General features: G+C 37.0%; 1 protein-coding gene across 1 annotated transcript in view; it reads right to left on the reverse strand.

The window, feature by feature from the left end:
- Positions 1-125: 125 nt before the first annotated feature.
- ARFGEF1 (ADP-ribosylation factor guanine nucleotide-exchange factor 1 (brefeldin A-inhibited)) overlaps positions 126-25227 on the reverse strand; it is a gene marked incomplete at its 5' end in the record, with an annotated part of 62264 nt that continues 37162 nt past the window's right edge. Inside the window, 20 exons of the mRNA XM_009995560.1 lie at positions 126-927; positions 1653-1770; positions 2633-2771; positions 4158-4326; positions 5419-5558; positions 6418-6547; positions 8827-8896; positions 11600-11738; positions 11826-11961; positions 12996-13125; positions 14430-14560; positions 15439-15599; positions 16552-16724; positions 16874-17025; positions 17657-17826; positions 17940-17980; positions 19149-19236; positions 20330-20332; positions 22532-22682; positions 23059-23217. Of these exons, the coding sequence (XP_009993862.1) occupies positions 763-927; positions 1653-1770; positions 2633-2771; positions 4158-4326; positions 5419-5558; positions 6418-6547; positions 8827-8896; positions 11600-11738; positions 11826-11961; positions 12996-13125; positions 14430-14560; positions 15439-15599; positions 16552-16724; positions 16874-17025; positions 17657-17826; positions 17940-17980; positions 19149-19236; positions 20330-20332; positions 22532-22682; positions 23059-23217 (2565 nt within the window). The remainder of the gene's footprint in view (positions 928-1652; positions 1771-2632; positions 2772-4157; positions 4327-5418; positions 5559-6417; positions 6548-8826; positions 8897-11599; positions 11739-11825; positions 11962-12995; positions 13126-14429; positions 14561-15438; positions 15600-16551; positions 16725-16873; positions 17026-17656; positions 17827-17939; positions 17981-19148; positions 19237-20329; positions 20333-22531; positions 22683-23058; positions 23218-25227) is intronic.

Below are 25227 nucleotides of genomic sequence, written 5' to 3' on the forward strand. Positions count from 1 at the left end.
CAAAAACAAAAAGGAAAAAAAAAGAAAAAGGAAAAAGAAATCACAACCCCAAAAAATAAACTCAAACTTCTAGTGCATTTGGTAAACAATGAAGTGTTGTGGGTTTTCAGCAAATCAATAATACAGAAATAAAACAATTCAGGAAGAACTGTATAGTGTTAAAGAGTTTATATTACAGACCTGCATCTCTGTACATTTTTCACAGAAGGATGATTACCAAGGTCTCAGACAGCCTGAGTGTGCAAAAATCTTAGAATAAGAATATCAGACATAGTTGCTAGATATCTTTTACCATGAACAATAATCTCCATTTTCTTTTCACTATAAACATTTTATCCTTCAAAATACAGCTCTCCTGAGTTGTACTTCTCGCAGAAGATCAAACCTTTACATATATAGTTCTTTGGGTACATTTTACTTCCACACCTGCCATAAACATCTGTTGCTTATACTGCTGTCTAGGACAGTAAAGGATATTGCAGCCCGTGCTGACAAGAGGACTGTGCTAAAACCTGGCTCTGTGCTCAGCATGAGCCAGGCAAGAGAAACCGATAGAGATAATCCATCAGGAAAGAGAGGGACTGGAGTGTTGCAAGCCTTAATTACAGTTGTAAGCATCTGTACTGTTAACCCCTGGATACACGTTGCCATATAAAGAAACCATTTTTATGGATGTCCAAACAGAATGGCTCAGCTACCCAGTCCTTTTATTTAGCTGAGGAATATAAACTTTTAAACAGAGCAATACTCAGTCACTATCTGCTACTGCTTGCTTATTCCAGACTCTTGTTCTGGTGGTTGGGATATTTGGAAAACCACACCAATCCGCAAGAAAAACCTTCGTAGTACAGCTCGGAGTTCAGGAATAAGGTCAAACTGCATAATTTCACACAACAGAGGGTAGTAAAATGAGGCATGGGCCTTGAACTGAGGAGAAAAGAAACAAAAGTTACTCTATTATGCATCAAAGCACCTCAGTAAGTGTGTTGCAAGTGAAGAATTTTAAATACTCTGCCAAGTCAAGGTGAGAAACCCACAAAGTGACAAGCAGAAACATCTTTAGAACTGAAGCCAGCAGTGCTAGAATAAGGCTGAGAGAGCTGTGATGTACTCTGACAGATGCTCACTAGCCACACACAACTCCTTGCTAATGCCTATTCTTCAAGAGGAAGAATCTTTCTATTTTAGTTTTTTGCTGTACTTGGCCCCTTTCACTCCACATTTCAGCCAAGTTTGGTTAGAAATAAAAGGAGATCCAAATACAGATTTATTTACTGCAGAATTGCTTTGGAGAAGGTCACGGTGATAAACATGCAGCACTGGAAGCAACAACACCAGTTATTTCTCTGAGTAAAACATCAGCCACTAATCTTCTTCCTCAGCAGGAGAGGGGTAAAAGCAACACACATTTCTCAAGGATTTTAGCATCTTTTAAATTTTCTCAGACACATTTTATTTTATCACTTACTGCAGCCTCACTCTGCATTACTAGTGATGGCATCTGTCAAGTGCAGGCTCAACGTGCACTCCCCTCAACGAGGAGCAGCAGCAGTTTAAAAAGTAAAATATATTAGTTATGCATAAAGAACGAGTCTGGAACTACTTCTTACTTGTAAACATTGTCTTAAATTCCATTCCAAACAGTTACTTACCCTTTCATCACTTATCTTCAGGACTTTTGTCAAAAATAAGAGTAATAGATTAGTCCAGGCTTCCCGATGACTTTCTGATGTAAGAGTGAGGAAGTAACTCAGAGCCTCACTGCAGACACTGGAGAGAAAAGACACAAAAACTAATAACTAGTATTTTATTTTGAGCTCTACTGCAGAGAGGGAGCTTTCGCTTGCAACTACACTAATAGAACACCATTGTAGTAGAACACGACTGTTTTATGAAAGCTACTGTAAGCCTGATCAGTAAAAGAAAGCAGAGATTTTGTTCAACTCAAACCCAAAGTCCTAGGACTTCAGTATTAAATATGCTGACAAAACATCATCCCTTGAAGTGTGTCAAGTGCTCTTTGAGAAGTATTAAATTGCATGTGAGAGAATGATATGCAGACTTCAAAAATGTATCTGATGCTGATGTGACCAGCTAGCTTTCAGCTCTGCTCCCTGGTCTGTAAATCTTGACATAACAACTTTGTAAGCTAAAAAGATTCAGGTGAACCTCAGTATTCACAGCAATGAATAAGCAAAAAATCAAAAGCTTCTGTGTGCCCTTAGGCTCCTCAAGCCCAGCATTCATTTCTGCAGATGAGAACAGCATCAGTTCTCTAAAATATCTGAGGTTACTGAAAGAAAAAAGCAGGGTTTAGGTGATAAGTTGTTTTTCTTTTTAAAGTGGACCTCTAACAATCCCTCACCTATTCACATGCTACAAAAAAGGTGACAACACCTTTGTTTTCCCCTGCAAAACAAGTAATGAGAACAAAAAGCTGAGGCAGCACTAGTAGCTGCAAGTACAGCACTTTCCACACAACATAAAACCATATTGTATGAGCTGTGACCACCACCTCCCATCCTGTGTTAGCTCTACGAAGTTTAGTGTGAATGGAGGAGGCCCATCCTTTCAAATAGAAATGAACATTCTCTAACATCAGAAATAACATCTCCAGGTTCGTGGACCTTACTTTAGTAGTCTTTGCTGGACTTCCTCCCACGCACTGGTCCGGCTTTCATCCATGTACATACGGAACAGAATGCGCAGCCCACAGGCCAGACTGCTGGTCTCCTGTTTCAGAAGATTAGGCTTTGATTTGCCTTTGAAACCTAGAGAAATTCCAAGCATCCATTAAGATTTGTTTCATCCGTCATTTTCCTTCACAGTTCCCTACTTCTCCTTCTAAGCATCCTCGACATACAGACAGAAGAACCACCTTATGCAATTATTTTCATAGAATCACAGAATCTTAGGGGTTGGAAGGGCCCTCAAAAGATCATCTAGCCCACCCCCCCTGCCAGAGCAGGGTCACCTAGAGCACATCACACAGGAACTTGTCCAGGTAGGCTTTGAATGTCTCCATAGAAGGAGCCTCCACAGCCTCTCTGGGCAGCCTGTTCCAGTGCTCTGTCACTCTCACAGGAAATAAGTTTTTCCTTATGTTGAAGTGGAACTTCCTGTGTTGTAACTTGGTGCCGTTCCCCCTCCTCCTATCACAGGGCACCACTGAAAAGAGACTGGCCCATTCTTGACATCCACCCTTCAGATATTTATAGACAATAATAAGGTCCTGTCTTAAGTCTTCCCAAGACTGAACAGCCCCAGGTCTCTCAGCCTTTCCTCATATGACAGATGTTCCAGTCCCTTAATCACCCTCGCAGCCCTCCATTGGACTTTTTCCAGTAGATACCTCTTGAACTGGGGAGCCCAGAACTGGACACAACACTCCAGCTGTGATCTTACGAGGGGGAAAATTCTCTCTCAACTTTTAGTACTAAAGAGTGCTGTGAAAAATTAACCTATTTATATATACCTTAATTGTGTTTCGCACACATTTTTATATAAACTTCCAAATAGATGTGAAACCTAGGTGTACAATAAATGAGCATTCCACCACCTGAACAATGGACCTTTTTGTCTCAATCATATATCTCTAGTGAATACTGTTTTGTTGCTTTGTTTTGATAAAAATGCCTACAATACCAGTTTCCAAAGCTTTGGAGGTCCATACCAGCTTTTTAACATCTCGCTCAAGCTGAAGTGGTTCTGTGGATGCACATGAATGCACAAAACAGCTTGCAGCATATTCACAGTATGCATTCACCATTTAAAAAAAATGGCATAGAAAACTTCGGTGCAAGAAATAGATTAAACACAATGCTACAGAGAGTTTTCCATCTGTTTCAGAAAATGACATGAGCAGGTAAAACAACCCCGCTCCTAACAAGTTTTGTGCCTGCAGCTTCCAGGCTGACACCTACAGCCAGGTTATGCTTAGCAGGCATAACCCAGTGAAATCTTAAATTTTAGGAAATAAAGATACTTAGACCTGCACAGATCAAGTCTCCTTCCCTTAGGGATTCTATGATTATAAAGTTACAGACTGATATTCTATTTTACATCCAGCATCAGAGTACTTTGGATCTATTTTGGAGGCCAATTCAAAACACAGTAACACATCCTTGCAAAATATTTCTCCAAGGTGACTGACTCACCCGCTTTCCAGAGAGCAGTTCTTTGCTCATTGTTTGAATTAAATGCTTTAGCAAATCTGTGAGATTCCAGCAGACAGTCAAGGAGTTTGAAAAGCTGCTGTGATGTTAGAAAACGATACATCCCTTGATCTTGTGTATCCACGTGGACATCAAAGTCTACTGCATCTCTCTATAAGAAAGACAGAAAGAAAGACAGAAAGACAGAAAGAAAGACAGAAAGACAGAAAGAAAGACAGAAAGACAGACAGACAGACAGACAGACAGACAGACAGACAGACAGACAGACAGACAGACAGACAGACAGACAGAAAGACAGACAGAAAGACAGACAGAAAGACAGACAGAAAGACAGACAGAAAGACAGACAGAAAGACAGACAGAAAGACAGACAGAAAGACAGACAGAAAGACAGACAGAAAGACAGACAGACAGACAGACAGACAGACAGACAGAAAGACAGACAGAAAGACAGAGAGAAAGACAGACAGAAAGACAGACAGGAAGACAGACAGAAAGACAGTCAGAAAGACAGACAGAAAGACAGACAGGAAGACAGACAGAAAGACAGTCAGAAAGACAGACAGAAAGACAGACAGGAAGACAGACAGAAAGACAGTCAGAAAGACAGACAGAAAGACAGACAGGAAGACAGACAGAAAGACAGTCAGAAAGACAGACAGAAAGACAGACAGGAAGACAGACAGAAAGACAGTCAGAAAGACAGACAGAAAGACAGACAGGAAGACAGACAGAAAGACAGTCAGAAAGACAGACAGAAAGACAGACAGGAAGACAGACAGAAAGACAGTCAGAAAGACAGACAGAAAGACAGACAGGAAGACAGACAGAAAGACAGTCAGAAAGACAGACAGAAAGACAGACAGACAGAAAGAAAGAAAGAAAGAAAGAAAAGAAATTTCAGGTAAAATTTCACAATTGTCCTCAGCAAGCTCCAGTGATAACTCAATCCCACCCTGTTTTCATCTATACTTGTATTTAAACTTCAAACAGTATTACAAGTTGTATACATATCCCAATACAAAAATGCCTCTAAACTGCGTATGTTTTAATCCCCACAATGTGCTGCCCCAGCACAGCAAATGCAATTTAATGCAAGACATGAAAGATCTCAGCAGCCTGCTGGAAGTTCTCAAGTGCTTCTAAAAACTGTAAATTAGAAGACACTACAGGACTTCATGAACTTTTACCCACTAGAGGCAAAGCTGTTAAAAAAGAGAGATAACCTGTCAGTTCTACTTACTTGTGCTGCTGCTAGATTCTCAGCATCCTCTTTTTTGCTAGTTGCTGGGAAGAACACAATGTTGTCGATAGTCTGAATGAGTTCCAGTTGTACAACACATTTGATCAAAAGAGCAGCAAATAATTTCTGTTCTGGAAATTCTTTAAAGGAGGAAAAAAAAATAAATAGAAAAATGCTTGTTAACTAAAGAACTGCATTTTTTTTTCTTTTTTGAGCTATTTTGGGAGGAAGTTAAGGACAGCTTAACTTCAAGCACATTTATAAACCAAACCTAAAATCCACCCATCTGAATTACTCTTGTAAAATCATGGCTGATCACCATGGTAACAACTGGCAGTTTGAAAAAGCTATTTCCTGACTTTAAAGTTGCTTGCCATATATTGGACAAATACTCAATGTTACCTCTTCACCACCAAAATTAGTGACCCTGTTATCATCAGCGTAATGGCAAGAACCAGAGGCTGAGACTCTCCACAAGCAGAAGTGGCTAAGGACAGCACTGACACCACAGATACTTCTTTGTACTTGTGGCAAGTACTAAAACCACCAGATGTGAGCATTTTAAGCACCAACACAATTTTGCACAAGTACCTGAAGGGCTTGATACAGTCTCTTCAAATCAGTGTAAATGCATTTTATTTTTTTCCCCCAGCTATTGCTTCTGTTGCATTCTGCACAGAAAGAACTTTGCTCTTGAGAAAAAGGACCTATTTACATAGTATTATAAGGAGAGTACTATTTTTAGCATTTTGCTTTGGGTGAAAAGCCTGCAAGTTAGCAGCTGGACTCTAGATTTTTAAAGAACAGGTCAAAAATATGGACCCACAAGAGTCCAACAGAATCTTGTCATTTTACATGAAGACAAAAATATAATCAATGTGATTTTCTTCACATCATGTTTCCCAAGTTACAGCTGGGGCTGTGACTAAAGATATCAAATGCCTGCTTAAATACCACTCTTAACAGATACAAAATGCCAAGTCACTCAAAAAGACGCACTTGCTGTTGGCCTGGTTTTTGTCATTTCTTCACCTACTGTGGACCCTGCGCTGGGCTGATACGGACGTGCCTCTGAAGATCTAGGCTGAATAGAATCATGAATATCTACTGACTTCTGGGAGACTGTATCCTGAAAAGAAAGAAGAAAAAAACCACAACAACTTACAGGAAACTTCTGTGAGCTACCTGTCAGCAGTGCTGTGCTCTTCATAGCTTAACACCTTTGCTGTTTCAACACTGCACGTTTAAAATTCACTTTGGTGACAGCTGATATTAGAGGTCAGAGAGGTATATGAAAAAGATTTGAAAATGTGACAAGTAACAAATACTTTATTACACAACAAAGTCAATGAGTAGTATTTTGCACATCGGGTTTTTATATGCTGTCCAGGCATTTCGTATGTCAGCCAACAGGTTTGACTTTAACCAGATTAAGTGTGTGAGGTTTGCTGCAAGGTTCCAATACTGGGAAGTGCAGTATCTACCTTGAGCTGCAATAAATCCCTCTAATGGCTTCTGTGAGAATTTGAATTCCTCTTATAACGGGTGAAAATGTGAACACACAGCTCTTAAATGTCAAGGGCAAACAATATGAGGTATCACCAAACTTTAATCTTTATTTGCCTTCGCTCCCTTGAATGTTCTGAATTACAAGCTCCTAGTAACGTGTTTGTAGGTGCTATAAGAATTTACCACAGTAAAATTATGAAGGAGGAGAATATCTGTGTATCAAAAAAAATGCTCTAATTTAAAATTCTTTTAGCAGAGAGCTGCTTCAACAGACTTCTGCCACGTGATCTGATTCTCCATGTTGTGCTATCCTGTGAGCTAGAACTCAGTTACTTTGGAAGGTGAATTACTGGGGTTTTTTGTTGTTTCTTTTTTAAATACATATCTTCCTTCTTGATCAGCTGAATGTAAAATATTAAAAACAATGGCAACACCCAACGCTTTCAATTCAGAAAGCTTTTGTTGAAAGAGGGAAATTAATAACAAAATATTTTGCCATTAATGGGAAAGCATTATATATATATATATATATATATGGGATATTTATCTCTCCCATTCAATTACCCAGCATTTCTATTGACATTTGTTCTCTAAGAGCCACTGGAAACTACACATTAACTCCCTGCATTGTCCTGCTAGCAAGATTTAAATTTACACCTACTGTTCCTATAAAGAACACTTAACTTCTCTTACCAGTAAATAACCTGTGTTTTGATCCCTATGAAGTATAAATACTTTTAGTAGCTATTACAGCTATAGACAGCAGAATGCTTCATTATATTTGAACTACATGAAGAAAAAAGCAGATGGAAACATCTAAAGGCTGCAAAAATTCTATCCTACCAAGAGAGGTTCCAAAATATATCTCCTTTATCACTATTTATTATACAAGTTCTGCTAATTTTGAAGTTGTAAAGTACACTGAATACAAAAAAGATCTTTGAAAACATAAATGTTAAATTATTTCAAGGGGGAAAGATTTACATTTATTAATGATGAAGACATCTAATATATTTGACATTTGTGCATGCTATTATATTTTACATAAATGGACCAAAACCATGGCCAACGTTTAGATCAAATGTTTTAAATCTCAAACCACTACAAATGCAACAAGAGACAGGAAGCACATTCAGTCACACAGATGTAAAGTACCTGTATAGTGAGAACTGGCCATCACAAACACTTCCATTCTGTTCTAAGTGAATTATGTTAATACTCCATAAAGATAAATGGAGAGACTCAGTCTCTGTTAGCAGAACTCATCTGAGATCATATCCTTGAACAGTTTTTATCAAATGTTTCACTATTCTGTAAAGAACTTAATGCAGCAAAGTAGCTACAGGGCTGCCACTTGTGGGCAAATCCGAATTTATTCAATCAGTGCTATGAAATATGATTGTTACACATATTTTTTATTTAAACACTGATGTTTAAGTTCTAATTACCAGAGAAAATCTAAAGGAAAAAAAGTCAAATTAACTGGCAATCTTTCCACCTCCAGCATCTTCTCATCATGACAATATATCAAAGAGAATATTGAGCATAATGAAACAAAACCCACACCTCAAACCAGAAAACAACTCAAACCCTAAGTGCGTTATTACAGACCTACCAGACACAGGATATTACCTGAAACATACACAGATAATGAATGACCTACAGCTAATTTCTGGAAGCCAGCTTTGCTGCAAACAGATACCTTCATCCCCTCCTCAATTAATTCCCTGCCATTTTTAAGCATTAAATAGCACTTTATCTGGAAAGAAAACTTGTTCAAGTATATAAAAACTGAAAAATGGTCTTAAACTAAGTATACTTTTAACATATTCTACATCACCACACATTTGTACCAAACTCTTGCAAGCTTTTAAAATATTTTTTATTTCAGCACCTTACCAGTTTTTCTTTTGCATCCGAGGGAGATCCAGAGCCAAACTCCCCACTGACCGGTCTCCAAGTCAGCAGCCTGGAAAAAACAAAACCAGTACCAGATTTATTAAATGTGAAATACAAATCAGAACTGATACCCTAAGAAGTCCACTTCAATATGGTGGCTTTTCTGCTTAATTTAAGTTAATGGAAGCCAAACAAAGCGTCAGATATAGATACTTCCATAACTTAATAAACTCATTTCTGTTTTAGTTATACATTGGAAAACGTTCTTTAATATGAGTGTGGTGGTTCAGTGGAACAGGTTGTCTAGTAGCGGCCCCATCCCTGGAGACATGCAAGGTCAGGCTTGATGGAGCTCTGAGCAATCTGGTCTAGCCGGAGATGTCCCTGCTTATTGTAGGGGGGTTGGACTAGATGACCTTTAGAGGTCCTTTCCAACTCAAGACATTCTATGATTTTATTCTTTCACACATACTGAAAAAATTAAGGATTGTGTCTTCTGAACTTCAACGTTTCTGCCAACTGCCTTGGAGGGGCAATTGGATTATGTGGAATTGGATTAATTTTTCTCAGAAATATTTGATTTGACTTTAGACAGGATTCTAGTGCCATTAGTGGGTCTTGTTCTCTCAGACTGCCTTAAGCTTTACCTGGAATAAGGAATTATTCAACCCCAGGACAAATCAGCATGAATGTCTGGAGATGTTTTGCACTCTGTTTCAGGTATGTTCCAGCATTGTGGTTTTATTTCCACTGAGGATTCAACATTTTTTCCACTTAGGATTCCTTGCTGTTATGAGATACCAAGTCACTGATAATACTTCTGATCTCTTCCCTGCTGTTTTCCTATAGCATGTTGTTGTCTTGAGTGCCTTAAGCACTAAAAAAATTCTGTATAAATTGTAATTTATGGAGGCTGTTTGTGCCTGCCAAGAATCAAGGGAAATGGGATTAAAGAACTGAAGTGGTCTCATCATTTCTTGTTCTATCAAATCTATTGCCGCAAAGTAAGATTAAAGTTATTTGTCACTGCTAAGATCTCAAACTATTCAGTGTCAACCTGTGTGAGGCAATGCTTGATAGATATTTGTGTCTCTGTATCCTAAGTGAGATCTTTTCCATTGTGTTAAGGATCCTACACTAACATTTTACTGATCTCCATACAAATAAAGACCATATAACCAAAAAGACAAATCAGAGATAAGAAAGGATAAAATCTTCAGGCATGTAATGAAACAAAAATAAAGCAGAGCGGAGAATGGAATTGATTCTTGAAAGCTAATAGGGCACAAACTGCAGATTATTCTGGATTAGAGGTTGCTAAACACAGTGTAATTTATCTGGGGCTATGAAGTCTTCAACTTCCGTCTGGCAAATGAGGTATTGGAGTAACAAGCCGCTATGAGCCAGTAGAGGCCAGATCATCACGACTTATACAAGAAACCAACTCCAGCTCTTAAATTTCCCTAGGACAAGAGGGCATTCACCCTGGCTTTCTCAGTACCAGTGAGCCAAGACTTGCTGCCATGAAGCTTCCTTATAAATGGAATAGAAAATAAATAAAAAGAATCAGAGAAACTATTCAAATGAGATAATGAAGACTAATGGCCTTGATGAACACAGTGAGGTAGTTTCAAAACTGGCTGAACAATCAAGCCAACAGGGTCATGATCAAGGGCATAAAGTCCAGTTGGAGGCCTGTAACAAGTGCTGTACCCCAGGAGTCAATTCTGTTCAACATCTTCATTGATGATCTGGATGATGAGGTAGAGTGGACCCTCAAGGGTTTGCTGATGACACAAAACCAGTACCAAATATATTAAATGTAAAATACCAATCAGAAATTATATCCTAAGAAGTCCACTTCAATATGGACATTTTTCTATTTAAGTATTTATTTAAAATATGAAGGCATACCTGTATCTTATTACCATAGTATTTTCTTACCCATCTAAAAAGCTTCTGCTTTAATCAAATAAGGTCAAAGTGAAAAGACTGTTTAGAGCAGTTTTGTATCACCCAGCAACTGTTTGCAAAAGAGCAGGCAGACTTTCACCATGGGAGAGGAGACTGATTACCTATGCTCGTGTATAAAATCCAAGTAAGATTTACTTTACCCTGCAAAAGCTGAGAACCTATCAGATAGAGAAGGAGGAATAATATAATGAAGTTCTCAAAGAAGGCATAAAAAGTTAAAAAAGGAGATGGGAAGTGTCTGGACGGCGTCAAATACCCTCCTAAGAAAAATAACCTATTTGAAAGGCAAAAGTGCTATTAACATCAAAGAGAATAATGCACATATTTCAAATCAGATATAGCTAAAGGCAACAAGAGAATTTTGAATGCCTCTAAATATTAAGATATTAAGAGAAAATGCTGTTCTAGAAGGGTTTCTAATATTCAGTCATAAAAATACCTAAAAATCTAAGTCTTGCTCATACATGGAAACCAAAGCAAACGTTCTGCTAGTGAACAAACAAATCAGATAGTATGTCTCAAAAAATTAAACATTTAAAATTGAATCAAGTTACGGTTTTGGGGTAGGTTATGTTGGGGCTTTTTGCTAATTTCCCATGTAGCATTTCTAGTTTATCATTCACAATAGAGAAGCAGTACATCTAGCACCTAATTTATCATTATGTTCCAAGAAAGTTTGCTTCTATTTAGTCCACACATAACAGCTTTCTGTTCATTTATTAGATATCTAACAATTTGAAATCAGTAAATCATCTAGTTAAACTATTTTACAAAGTATAAATATTAACGGTCATCTTACGCATGAGGGATTGTGGTTTTGAAAATATCCAGCATGCAAGTACAAGTTTTATCCCAGATCTCTAGGGTAAACTTTTCACCATTTAGGATAACAACATTCTCCAAACAGTTTGTACCAGAGCGTGCCAGTTGTTCATTGTCTGTAAAAGACAAAGAGTGCATTTGTTTATTCACATTCAGCATACTAAAAGGTTAACATTGTTTAACCTAATTTGGTACAGTCCTACCTTGCTGCACACACCAGTACAGCTGTGCAAATATATCATCCAAAAGAACATCACTGAGTACTTCTAAATACTGTGTGAATACATCACATATTGCATAAAGTGCATGGTTGCAAGTAGTTGTCATCCATTCAGCTTTCTAGGAGGGAAAAAAAAATAAGTTACAATTCAGTTTAAGGTGAAACACTTAAGATATAGAACCCAGCAGGCAGACAGATGCATGTATTTACTCAATCTGAATTGCTTTATAATGACATACAATCCCTTTCTATACTTCAAAACTCCAGAGCCCAAACTTTTGCTTTGCTAACTACCACGTTTAAAAAAACTGCAGAAACAGACAGTTTCCTGAGACCAGGTTATAGGAAGGACTGATAAGCACTCACCATCAAGAGATACTGACATTAAACTTAGTGTCTAATCCTAGATCATAGTTTAATGCTATGATTCTAGGATTCTAAGTTTTATGGGTTCCTTCTAAATATTTTCCAGAGAACAAAAATTTAGGAACTGAGACATATCCTTCAACAAAAAGTCAGATGAAGCCTCCCAAACAGTTCACAATTTTGATCAAATTTCTAATATGAATAATTTATACTTAATTCTCATTATAGTTAGCCCATTTCTTTTTTTCTTTTACTTCCTTGTCAAGACAGTGTCTGGTCCTGGGTTGGACAGTCAAAATCTGGCTGATCAAAAAGGTGCAGTGAAAGCACAATGCTGTTTTGGGGTTTGTTTGCTTGCATTTCTTGCCCTAGTCATCAAAAGGTTTTGAACTAACAGAACTTAATTCTTCTAGCTGTGACTTCACTGTTGATGACAAGCCTCATCCCAATGAGCATGCTGCCATGAAACAATGCTTGTCTCATACTCCAGTCATCATGTGTAAAAACTGCAGTTCCTAGAAACCCTAGATATTTTGCATCTTACGTTGTTCTTCGATTGTTCATGGTGTACACTACCAGGTCTTTTACATACATGGCTGAAAAATATGAGAAAAGTGACAATAGGTCCAACAAAATGCTAATAAAACAAAAGAAGGCTACTAAAACCACAGGTCAACCATGCAAATTTTGAGGTTTGCCTTATGTTACTTGATAAACTATATTGTTAATCAAGTTTTCTACCGGAAATATAGAACTCATGTAAATTATCTTGCCCATTTTTTTCCACCTCAGTCTGCTGTTCTGGCAGTTTCATGTTGTCAAATATCCTGAAGACAATCCGAAATAAATCTTGCCACCAATGTTTTTCGAAAGTATGGCCATATGTCTTCATTATTTCAAACATCACTGTTAAGCCTCTGAAATTAATAAAGAACAACATATATTAAGAGTTACAGAAAGAAATGCACTAAACCAAGTATGTCCAACTGCAACAGCAACAACAAACTCAAGTCCTGCTAAGGACATTATACACTGATCTGATGAGGATGAGCTATACTAGTATGATAAAACTAAGTAGAAAGTCTGCTGGTTTAAGCAGCACCTAAAAGTCACAGCAATAGCCAGAAAACACTTTTGAGAACTGTGGTTAATTTTTAAAATAAAAAACTCAGCACAGCTTTGCTTTTTCAATTGTTTTTGCAATCCTCAACCAGTTAATGAATCATGCTATAAAACCAGCTTTAAAATCCTCAAAGTAAGTTTGATGGGCAAGGCACAGGAAGGCAGGCAGGACTGGGGTAATGAATTAAAAAAACAAAACCAAAACAACAAAAAGAGGTTTCCATAGAATGTTGTGGTTGGAGCCCACCAAAATAAGATCTACTCATTGCATGGAGCATTTTACATTTTTTTTTAAACAGAGCAAAACCAGAAATAGGACATGAGGCTTACCCAGGTCAACTATGACAAATCATTAAAATGTAAGAAGCAACAGGAGCATGTATCATTGCAACAAACAGCATTCATTTATATTTACTAATGAACAGAGAGGATCAGTATTGTCACTGGAAAAAATACAGATTTGGATATTAATCCACTGTAATACCTTATTTAAAAAAAAGGGGGGGGGAGGGAGATATAATGCATATTGAGCATTAAATGTTGACTGTCCACAATAAAGTGATGCCTGCTTGTAAATGTTAGGAAAGTTAAAAGTTGACTGCTACATTTTACTGTGCTCTATGCATAAACTGCCTCCATAGCATGTGATTGCAAGTTGAGTCGAGCTGTTTTAAAAAATTGACAGGCTCTAAAATAAATGGAAAACAATGACTATATTTTCATTTGCTTAAGCTTTAATTCATTTTCAAATGAACTATTAAAACAGTTCTTATCTTTGTGATTTCATGGCCATCCATCCTGAACAGTTACTATTTTAGTATTTAAAGGAATGTAATACTTACCTATTTAACATACTGCCATCACAACCACATAAATTCAGTATTTGTTATAATGGAAGATAACAATTTCATATGTAAAGAACACAGACTTAATTTTTACATTACAGCATCTATTAAGGTGTTCTTAAAAAGTCTGGTGTTCCCACAATATCACCTAAATTAAATATGTGAGTCATTTTGTGACAGTTACGTTTACTAAGACAGTTGTTTCTATTTTAAAAGTAAGTCTTAAAATTTGAATTACAAATACTGATTGTTACCTGGTTCTTACATCTAATTTGCATCTATTGATGATACAGGACAACTCAAACAGAATTGGGAACCATCCTCGCACCCACACTCTGTCTTCGGGAGCTACATTCATATCATCACTTGTGTATTCCTTGAATGCCTATAGAAGAAAGCACAGGGTTATATAGGGTTATAAGAGATTCTTTAAAATAAAACACCATTTGGACTATAAATTATCTCTGCTGTACTAGCATTATACCTCGATACCTCAGATGAGCTGGCAATCAAATTAATAACACTGAGAAGGTGAAGTGTTTTTCAAGGTAATGCTTAGTATATTATGAAACTAAACTAAAAAAATAAACAAGATGATGCATCAGTTTTTGCTTGCAGTTCACAGTCTCTTACTGTTTTTTTAGAGAAAGCACTGGAAGTGAGGATCTACCATAACATTTGGAGAATATGGAGCATTTCTGCTTATATGGCATATCCACTGGGCAATGGATGCAAACTGGATCATAGGAGGTTCCATGTGAATATCAGAAAAAACTTCTTTACTGTGAGAGTGACAGAGCACTGGAACAGGCTGCCCAGAGAGGCTGTGGAGTCTCCTTCGCTGGAGACATTCAAAATCCTCCCAGACAAGTTCCTGTGTGATGTGCTCTGGGTGATCCTGCTCTGGCAGGGGAGTTGGACTAGATGATCTTTCGAGGTCCCTTCCAACCCCTAAGATTCTGTGATTCTTCAGAATATTGCCTAGTAGAGAGCAGATGCTGAGATAGCTGACTTCCAGCAGCTCTCAGGATAGCTAGCCACCAGTTCAACTAGAAATGGGCAGGGGGGAATAAAAGTAAATAATAAAAATAATTGATGATACTTTCAAAGCGTGTGGCATTTTATAATCCTATAGCTTCCGAGTACATTTCTTATTAATCTCTGAAACTTGAAGGGAAGCCAATAAGGCTAGTGCAAGTATTTTTTCCTTTATAAAAGCCCAGCTGATTAAAGCGCTTATAATTCAGTGAATACAGACTGTACCTGAGGTCTATCTGAAACATATTTTGCACAGTGGCGAATGAGGCGAATCGCTTCCATGCTGGTATCTGGAAATGCTGCATTGCAGGCAAATTCAGACAAGCACTTCACTGCATCCTGGAAAGAATCTATGGTTGCTGGGAAGTGTTTTTCAAACACGATTGCTGGGAGAAAAGCGTGAACAGAAGAAAAAAAAAAGTGCCATGATTTAAAATCTATTAATTCTAATTGTAGCAGAAGTCATGAGAGACTGGTTCACTGATTGGGGTTGTCAAATGCTTGAGAAGTAATAAGAAGTAAAAAATGTATTCTGAACCCCCCAAAAAATTTTAAAAATCACCTAGAGGGCATTTGATTTCAACAGTAAATAAGTGTCTAAAATAAATCACAGCAGCATCTAATCTAATGGAGGGAAATTTAACAGCTAAGCAAGAATAGAGCGAGAGGCTTCCTGCCTAAGATCAGAGTGTAAGAGGGCTACACAAAACACAGCTACATCTACAGAAGGACTTCCCCTAGCACTATGGTTCTGTTGCCTCTATTTTCAAGTCACTTTTGAGGAAAAAAAAGCTTTCTTCAGCAATTCTGAAAAAGTTTTAGGAACTTGCACAGGTTGAGATAGATGAAAGAGATCCCTATGGCACTTAAAGCCTTGAGATCTAGATTAGAGTAGGAAAGAAAAATACATAAAGAATAATCATAGTGCCACCTGGCTCAGCACTTTCTCCTGAACAGGGCCATAAACAAGGACAATATGGAAACACAGAAAAAGATATACTGACATCATAATCATGACTACACAATTCTTCTGGTGGGGAAAATTATAAATTTTGTCACTTAAATGGAAATGTACACATTAAGCAAATTTATCTCAGGGTCAGTTTGTTTTACGAGAGAATGCTAGAAAGAGATACTTCTTTTATTGTAGGGCACAAAGAAAGAAACTATAATTTTACTAAATTAGTTTCTTAAATATTTTGTCAGATGATTTGTTGAAAAGTGTTAAACATGAAGTGGGCTTTGCTATGCAGGGTGTAGAGCCCACAGATAAACAAAGCCTCTCAGTCTTTGGAGTCACGTACACTTTCACGATGTCTGAATATGGTCAATACTCACTGACAATGTGCCCTGTAGTCTGGAATGCAAGTTCCACTATACTTTCATCTTGATCTGAGGCTGCCAGATGAAATACTGAAAAAATGTTTTTCCAGCCAGAACGAATGTTAGCAGCTTGGGAATTTACCATCTGTGCAATACACCGTACAACCATGTCTCGAATAGTAGGAGACCTAAATTAAGACAATAAACAATAATTGCTCAAAGTAAATTACATAATCAATTAGAATAGTATAACTCTCCAGCAACAGCAATTTGAAATATTAATTGCAAAAGCTGGTGCTTATGATACCAGGTGATTCAGTTAATTGTATGTTATTACCTGTTTCTCTTCATGATGTGTTCAAACGGTCTCAGGAAGTCCTTCTGGAATCGGAAATTAGCAAGTTCTCCTTTTTCCAAGAACTTCATTGATAATTGCCTTAATGAATCTACTGCAAAAATAGCTACATCTTCATTGGGATTGCAGCCAACCTAGTAATGTAGAATAGAAATGCACTGTAAGCTTGCATCAGAATTTTAATGGATTCAGCCCAAGCTACTTTTGCGTTTGATAACAGAGAACTAAGCAGTGCTGGAAAATTAACAAAATAAACAGTATAAACAAATTCCATGAACTCAATTGTTAATGCAATTCAATAAGCCCTAACCAATTCCAGCTATTTTCTACATCATATATCCTGGCATCTCTAACTTTGTAAAAATAAGCAAACAAACTCCAACAAGCTATATTAAAATTGCACGTCAAACATTCACCTGATAAATACTCAATTTAGACTTGAGCAAAGACAAGACCTTATTCCTAGCTTTATAAAACACCCCCCAAAATTACAACACATAACTTAAAGGCAGCCAGTTCTAGATCCAGGTCATGATAAATAGGAATATATACTCCTGATTTTACACTTATTATATTGTGTACCTCTGCCTTCTCACAGGCCTTTCCCGCTTTACAAGTTCTGTTGTGTTTTAAGCTACTTACACAGAAGGACAGGAAAAGCCAGTATAACTCAGAGGAGTACATGCTTTTCCAACTAATCTCTAACTAAAATTTATTTCTATTGGTAACTCACAAAGCATGCAGTACCATCATTAGCAGGGATACCTTATTAAAATGATCTCCAATAACTTCCCAGATTCGAGACCACTGTAGCCTTATCCGGCCCATGTTGTAGTAAGAAATCTCTACTATCTTCTGCAGACTAAACATTCGAGGGTGGGTAGCAGACAGCAGTTCATCCATAGAGACAGCACAAAGCCAGCGAACGAAATCCACTGTTAAATGAGCACAGATTGCAATGCAAAATTTTTCTAAAGTTTAAGACAAAGCTGCTCTGTAGTGTATGGGGTGGGGAGGGGGGTGGGCAGGGGAGAAACATAAAACCTACCAATAGCATTTCCATCCAACCTTGTAGATCCTGTAAATATTCTGTAAAGTACAGTTTAAGACATTGTTACAATTTCTTAAAAAGTCATCTATGAAACATTTATTCAAGATTTTTCAAAATATATATAGACACCCTCTGACTACTTTTGTTAGCTAGAAAACAATTAGTAATTGTGGAAAAATACTGAAGCTATCAGAACTATTTCAATTATTTCTAGTATTTAAAAACAAAGGATGTGTGAAGACTGGGAGGTGAGCATTGTTTCTAATACTATCTGCTCATTGACAGTGACTGATGACTAATGTCAGTAGCTTATAAACTATTCATCCTTGCTCCAAATACAGAAGTCAAACCTCTCATGAGTGCACACGACAAAGAGATAGTCTAAACAATTCCTATTATGAAGTGAGGAGAAACACTGCAAACCTCAAGACCTACTATGTGTTTGACAATAAGTCTTCAAATCATTTGATGTGATTTTACTTCAAGGCAACTTTAATTGAACTGACATCAATCCTCCTGCCTATACTCAATCACAGAAATGCTTGTAAGCCTTTAGAATAATACCGCTTTGTGACTGTTGGTTTTGACAACCATTAAGAAAATTATGCTTTCTGATTTCTTATATGCTGAGAGCACGAGACCCATTAACACTCCAGTCTAATCAGTACTTCATGATATAAACAGGGAATGTTTACGACACGTATTATGCCTGATCAAATCCGGTTATGTTAAGTATGATTCATAGAAACCAAGACTGGAATAATAATTTTGGTGATTTCAGACAACATCTACATAATCTACAGGAAAGCGGGGAGTCAGTAATTACATCTAGGAGAAAAAGAATCTGTCAATAATGCTCCCTGTTCTAAGGCAGAATGAGATTTGCTATATGATACTACACAGCAAATCAAGATTCACAGGACAGTATTGCAGTCTTCATTCTGCAGCTCATTCTGCAACCTGTGATAATTTTATATTGGTATAAAGGTTTCTTTCCTAATCTTTGTTCTGTTCCATCTTGCAAAAATACTTCCACTCCACAAAAAAGTAAAAAACACACAAAACTGATCAACAATTTAATACAATTTAATTTATGTCATTCTTTCCAACTTGAGGAAAACTAATAGCAGCTAATTATTATTACCAGAGGGTATTTAAATACTGCTTACAAAGCTTGGGGTGGCAACAGCAAATTTAATACAATACCTGTCTACAGCAACGACAACACTTTGGGAACTAGTTTCACCAATGGATTCCTGAATACTTGCTATCTGCTTCCAATCCACATTTCCACCTATAGTGAACAAAATGTGAAAAAAAGGTAAGAGATAACACAGAAAGGAGTGGGAAGAAAGAGGAAGAGAAGTTGTGCCACTACAATTAAATATAATTTTAAATCACAAAAAAATGCAGAAGTATATCATTATTCCCTTTCATGAACTAGGCATCTCAGTGAACTATGTATGTCAAGTGCAACAAAATTATCACCTAACAATAGTGAGAAAAATCCATAAATAAGAACAGCAATATTTATTTTGGAGACTAAAAACTGTAACTCACACCTGGGAAGGCTCACATGAAGAAAACGCTCACTTCACAGTGAGCAAATTTCTAAAAATTCTGGCAGTGTCTAAAACCCCCTCCACCCTGCCATCTAAAAAAGCCAGGAATCTTACAACCATCCTGGGTAATTCCGCCTACCCTATATTTAGGGTTTTTTTCCTTAGGCAGCCTATCAGAAAGACAGGGGAGAACAGAATACTGAAAAAAGGCCAGCAGTTCTGTTCTCAGAGCTTTGCACAGACAAAATGTTCTCATGTTTCCGGCTACCTTCCAAAAGTCTGCCTCTGAGTCTTGCTGTGCTCCACACTTGGAGGTGGCTTAAGATGACTGGCTGTCAAATCTAGAATAAATCTGACCCATCGGAAGTGTTTTTCTAGGGTATTTATGGAGTAACTTTTCTGTACATACATAAGTAACCTTATGCTAGTATATCAGCAACTTATAATACACTTTGTTCTCATCAAAACTTCTCTTGTCTTGATGAACACAAGCTGCTAGAATAAATTAGCTTGAATCTTGGTAATGCCTCAGTTAAGAAACATACCAAAAAAGCAGCTGTGTAAAGTGAATTCAAAGGGCTGTTTCCAAGAAGTTAGGTAACCTAAACCAACTCTGCCAGTTTTTGTGGTAATTCCTTATTACTGTAGGATTTACAATCAATGCTGAAAAACCTAAACAGATTGCAGATTTATATTCCAACAGTTGTGAGATCTTTTACAATGAAAGATAGAGTTGCTTATGTAATCCTACTTTATGAAAAACTGATTCCACAGATTCCTGTTGTCCAAAGAGGATTTCTGGTTACCTAAGAAGTACACTATGACCTACTCAAAGCAGCAGGTTTTGTGTTCCAACTTTGTGAATAGAGTAGAAGAAAGCTGAACTTCACAGTTACAGCTCCAATAAGACAACATTATTACCAAAGAAGCAAAGGAACAGATACTTATTAATTTGCTTTTACAACCCACATGCTTGTGATGCCTTGAATTTTCAAGTAAAACTAAAAAGGGCCATAGCAGGAAGATAATGCAAGACAAAGACATTCAAATGTAGATGCCTAAAGAGTGAAAGTGTACACCTGTAACCCTGTTCAAGCAGTAAACGAGGAAAGGGGTTTTTGGGGTTGGTTTTGTTGTGTTTTTGAAAAGCACATGCTTCTAACTTCAGGAAGAAGAGTGAATGTTGCTGCTTATGCATGTCTGATTTTGCAAGCGTGTTTGAAAGATGAAGCTTCTGTGTCACCCAGGTGCAACTTCACTTACTTTAATTAAACAACTATTTTCCTGTATAATATGTATCTATGGACATATAACCTACAGGTTCTTCACATGAATTTAGTTTTATAAGAAGCTTGCTTGAAAGCCATAGTTCCAAAAGATACTTCAGAAAGATCATCGGAAGAAAAGTATGTGCAACACAGGACTTGTGGAGAAGACTGAAAGAACCGAAACAATTGAGAAAATGACTGTTCTAACAGCCCCAAAGTGCACGAAAATAAATTTTTTTCGAGTTAGGCATTTTCCTGTAAGATTTAAGTTGTTGTTGTTATTATATTATTATTATTATTATTATTATTGTTGTTGTTGTTGTTATTATTATTACTACTACTATTATTATTACTATCATTATTATTTTTAAATTGTTAAGTTTCCATCTATGTGCTGTAGCAAGCACTCCAGAAAGTCAATTCAGAGAGAAACGTTTTACGCATCTGGGAACAGACTGTTTTCCTTAGAAATGCAGTTGACAGAGGGTAAAAAAAAGTCTTTATGAGCTGGATCTACACCAACAACTAGCAAATATGGCTTAGAGACACCTAACTACAGGTTACATTCTTGAGCTATTAGACCTTAAAATTTTTAAAAGCCAGTCACTTCAATGAGGAGAAACTGCCAGGATTTGGAAACAGCAAAGTTGACATGTCATTGGGGAGCTCTAAACTGGAGAATGTATATTAGAAGGGCAGGAAGAACCTCAGTATATGAGATGTGGGCAGACACATTAATTTTCAGGCATAAGGTTTCTTCAGCAACTCTTGGCCAGGTGAAGGGAAGATACAGAGGCAGACCAAAGGAGAGCACAATGGAAATAGAAGAACTGACCATAGAATCAGAAAAGCTGTCCGAGGAGAACATAAAGCCAGAGGATTAGAACTAGTTGAGGGCTAAGATCAGGGAAACTAGTAAAATAATAATAACTTCTAAAAACAAAACCAACAAGTTACATGAAAAACTGAGGGAACACAAATCTTTCACTTCACTGTGGGGCAAGTCTTTCAGAAAGCAGGCCGTGTTCAGCACCATACTAAAATTGAAACTTTCTAACAGTCAAATGAAACTATATATGCTTCCCGGACACTTCCATAGTTTCCTAATACCCTATGCCTGTATGTCTTGAACTGTGTTCCTATTAAAAAAAAACAACAAAAAGCTCAACCTTTTAAAGGTAAGGTAAGACTCTATATGTTTATAGGAAGATAGGAAAGAACACCTCATTTATGCAGTAAATTTTGGCTCTCAGGCCAACCTAAAAAAGGCACTGATTCAGTACCAAAGTAAACAAAAGAGAAGGAAACAGAATTTCACAATTTAAGCTGAACTAACCTCCCACTTGGTCTGGATAGTGCTTATTTCTTGCAAAGTTTCATCACAGGGTGCTGAACCTACACATGCTAACTTGCCTGTTTGGTAAACTACTAGGTTCACTAACATTGCGATATTATTAAATCCAGTCATACCATCAGAACTCCATTCTTACTTGGTCAGCTATATTTTAATAGAAATGAAGAATGCATTATTTTCTTACATTACACAGTCTCACATCCTAGCAGTAACACTTAACAAAGCAAAGCAAATACTCCAGAAATAGGAATAGATCTATTAAAAACCTAAGACCATTTTACAAGGACTACTTCATGGTTTTGCCTCTGAACTTCACGGTTAACACTACTGAAAACAAAGGACAAACTTCAATATCTGTCTGAACAAAGCCAGCTAAATGAGATACTTCATATCTGCATTACTTACCCAGTCCTAGCCCCACAAATTCATCGGGTGCCTGATCTTTTGTTCCAGTAAAAGAACCTTCCCTGCCACGCACTGTCCCTGAGATGTAGCGAGGTTTTACTCCAGTTCCTATTAACTGTGCCAGTTCAAGTTGACTGATGCATTTCAGAATCTATTCCAGATAATAAAGAAGTTATTTATCAACAAAAAGCAGTTTGAAATAGTAAATAAATAAATAATAATATAGATATATTTAGGCAGATGGTTAGAAGAAAATAATTCTAAACAGTTATGGTCCGACAAGTATTTATCTTCTTCCATTTAAAATTAATTTAAAAACTATTGGGCTAGCCTCACAATTTTATTTCTCACTTGGACATGTTTTGCTACTTTAATTAGCCAGGTAACGTGCAATTCTACGTATGTACAAATGTATATACATGTCACTTATATAAAACCCACTGTATTTATGCACAAATAAATACACTACTGTGTTCAAAATCCGTTCCAGTGCTCTCTTACAGTTTAAGTACAAATGACTCCTGTACCTCATGCCAGGAATTTCCTAAATAGTTTCCATCTGTATGAGCCACTGTGATGAGTGTTTTAATTGTGTCAATGTTCTTCTGCTTCATTTCCGTAATACCAGAACTCACTGTAAGTAATGTAAATCTTGCTAATGCTTGGACATAGGCATCTCTTTCAAGCTGCAAATAAGAAGGGGAAAAAGAAAAATGTCTTGTAAGTATTTTCTCAGTTTTTTTGTTCTTAGTACAATCTGTGATCTCAGCAACTACATCGTTTACCCTTCTCTTCCTAGAACTGAATTTCCAAAGCTTTCTATATAGTGAAAGCAACTCACATTCTTCTATAGCAAGCTGTGGGCTAAAATCAGGTCCCCTCTCTTCAGGAATGCAAAGTGTAATGTCTGACAGCACAGAACACATAGGTTGTTGTTAGGTTTCTGAGTTTGGTCTTTTTGGATTTTGGGGATTTTTTGGGGGAAAGACGATTCTGTTTCAAAAGAAATTTGGTTTCTTAGCTAAGCTTTCAATATTCTTGAACTATACCTGGAGGTACTCTGAAAATGCTGCCTCAGCAGATGCTCTCCGGCAACAGAATCTAAACGATGTATCTAAAAGGCATTGGCAAGTTTTGCCAATTCCTCAAAAATGCTAAAAATGTATTTGATTTCATCTATGCTGTTTAGAGAAACCTCAGAAGCTTGTGAGGCAAGACTGTCATGGATGAGTAAATTGCAAGTGACCCATAATCCAGGCAGATTAAATCAATTTCACAAAAAAGAATGGTCCACGTGTAGGTACCCAATTTTTATGTACAGGTTATCTATAAATAGCAAAGAAAACTCCTCAGATCTCATATGAACTGATTGTAATGGTAAAAAGTGAATTACATTTGAGCTCACAAGTGCACTTTACTTTCCTCTTGTATATGATTTAAAGGCCATAAACTAAAATGGTTGTATATCAGAGAAACAAATGACAACTACAAAATATATTTAACTGTATGGCTGTTTGAGGCTATTTTGAAAAAAAAAACAAGACACCACACTGAGCACATAATAAAACCAAACATAATATTTAAAAAAAAAAAATCCCAGGAAGAATACCTGTTTCCCAGAGAAAACATCAACACCACAACAGTGGGCAATGACAGAGGGATGGATCCTCAGAGCCACATAACATGGCTGCCACTTTCAAGCCCAACTACTACTAAAGACATGAGTAAATGCACTGTAAATGATGTGTAAGTACAGAAAAACTAAAGTTTCATGGAAAGAGTACTAAACAAAGAAGATTCAGAGTCTACAGTGTATCTTCTGTAAAAGGAGAAAGTTTTCAGCCATACCTTCCCTCTTTGTTTCACACAGATGTTTTTTAAGCCATCAAAGTAGGAGAAAAACAACTAAACAATGTGTCCATCAACCAGAAAGTAGAAAGAGAAGACACAAGCAGCAAATTAAGTACATCCTTTTGATGCATCCCTTGTCCCCAGTGCCTAAACACAAAAGCCAGGCTACATTACAGTCTAAGATTAAAAGCATAAATCATTAAACTCAGAATCTTTAACTGAGGTTTTAGAGGTGAACATGCATAGCATAACCTATATTGTGTACTTTGGGAATTTTATTAAACTAAAAGCCTCCAGCTCCCTCCATTACCTCTCAAGGCATGTAAACTAATCTTAACTGTTCTTAGACACCAGTATTAACTTTTGTATGTTTATTAAAAAAACAGAGAGAAGTTGCCAGGACCAGTTAAGCGCAAGAGGAAAAATCTGCTTTCATCAGAAAAGATCTCTAAGTCAGCTCAAGTACAGATCTGCCAGAGTTATCTGACATCTGAAATCAGACAACACTGCCATCTAATCAGGACCTTGTGCAATGGAATAATCCTGTAACATACTGAAATAATCAACAAACTAATACTGGTTTTAGTGATATGAACAAAACAGAAGAAATCAAGGAGTATCAGTTTTGAAAATACAAGTTTTTAAGTTTCAGCAAATGAGAAGTGTTGTTTCTTTTTAAAATGCTTTCACAGTTAATCGAGTTTGTCCCAAGCCCATGGAAGGGTATGACTGATTCTGATACATTCTCCTCCCACTGCAGAACTGGAAGCTAACCTCTGCAGCTGCTGAAACTGGTTTTTGTTCCAGTTCCACTTTTGCAGCTCATGAACAAAAATAGCAGGAAT

The sequence above is a fragment of the Chaetura pelagica genome, unplaced genomic scaffold (genome assembly GCF_000747805.2).
Source record: "Chaetura pelagica isolate M959 unplaced genomic scaffold, ChaPel_1.0 scaffold83, whole genome shotgun sequence".
NCBI lineage: Eukaryota > Metazoa > Chordata > Aves > Apodiformes > Apodidae > Chaetura > Chaetura pelagica.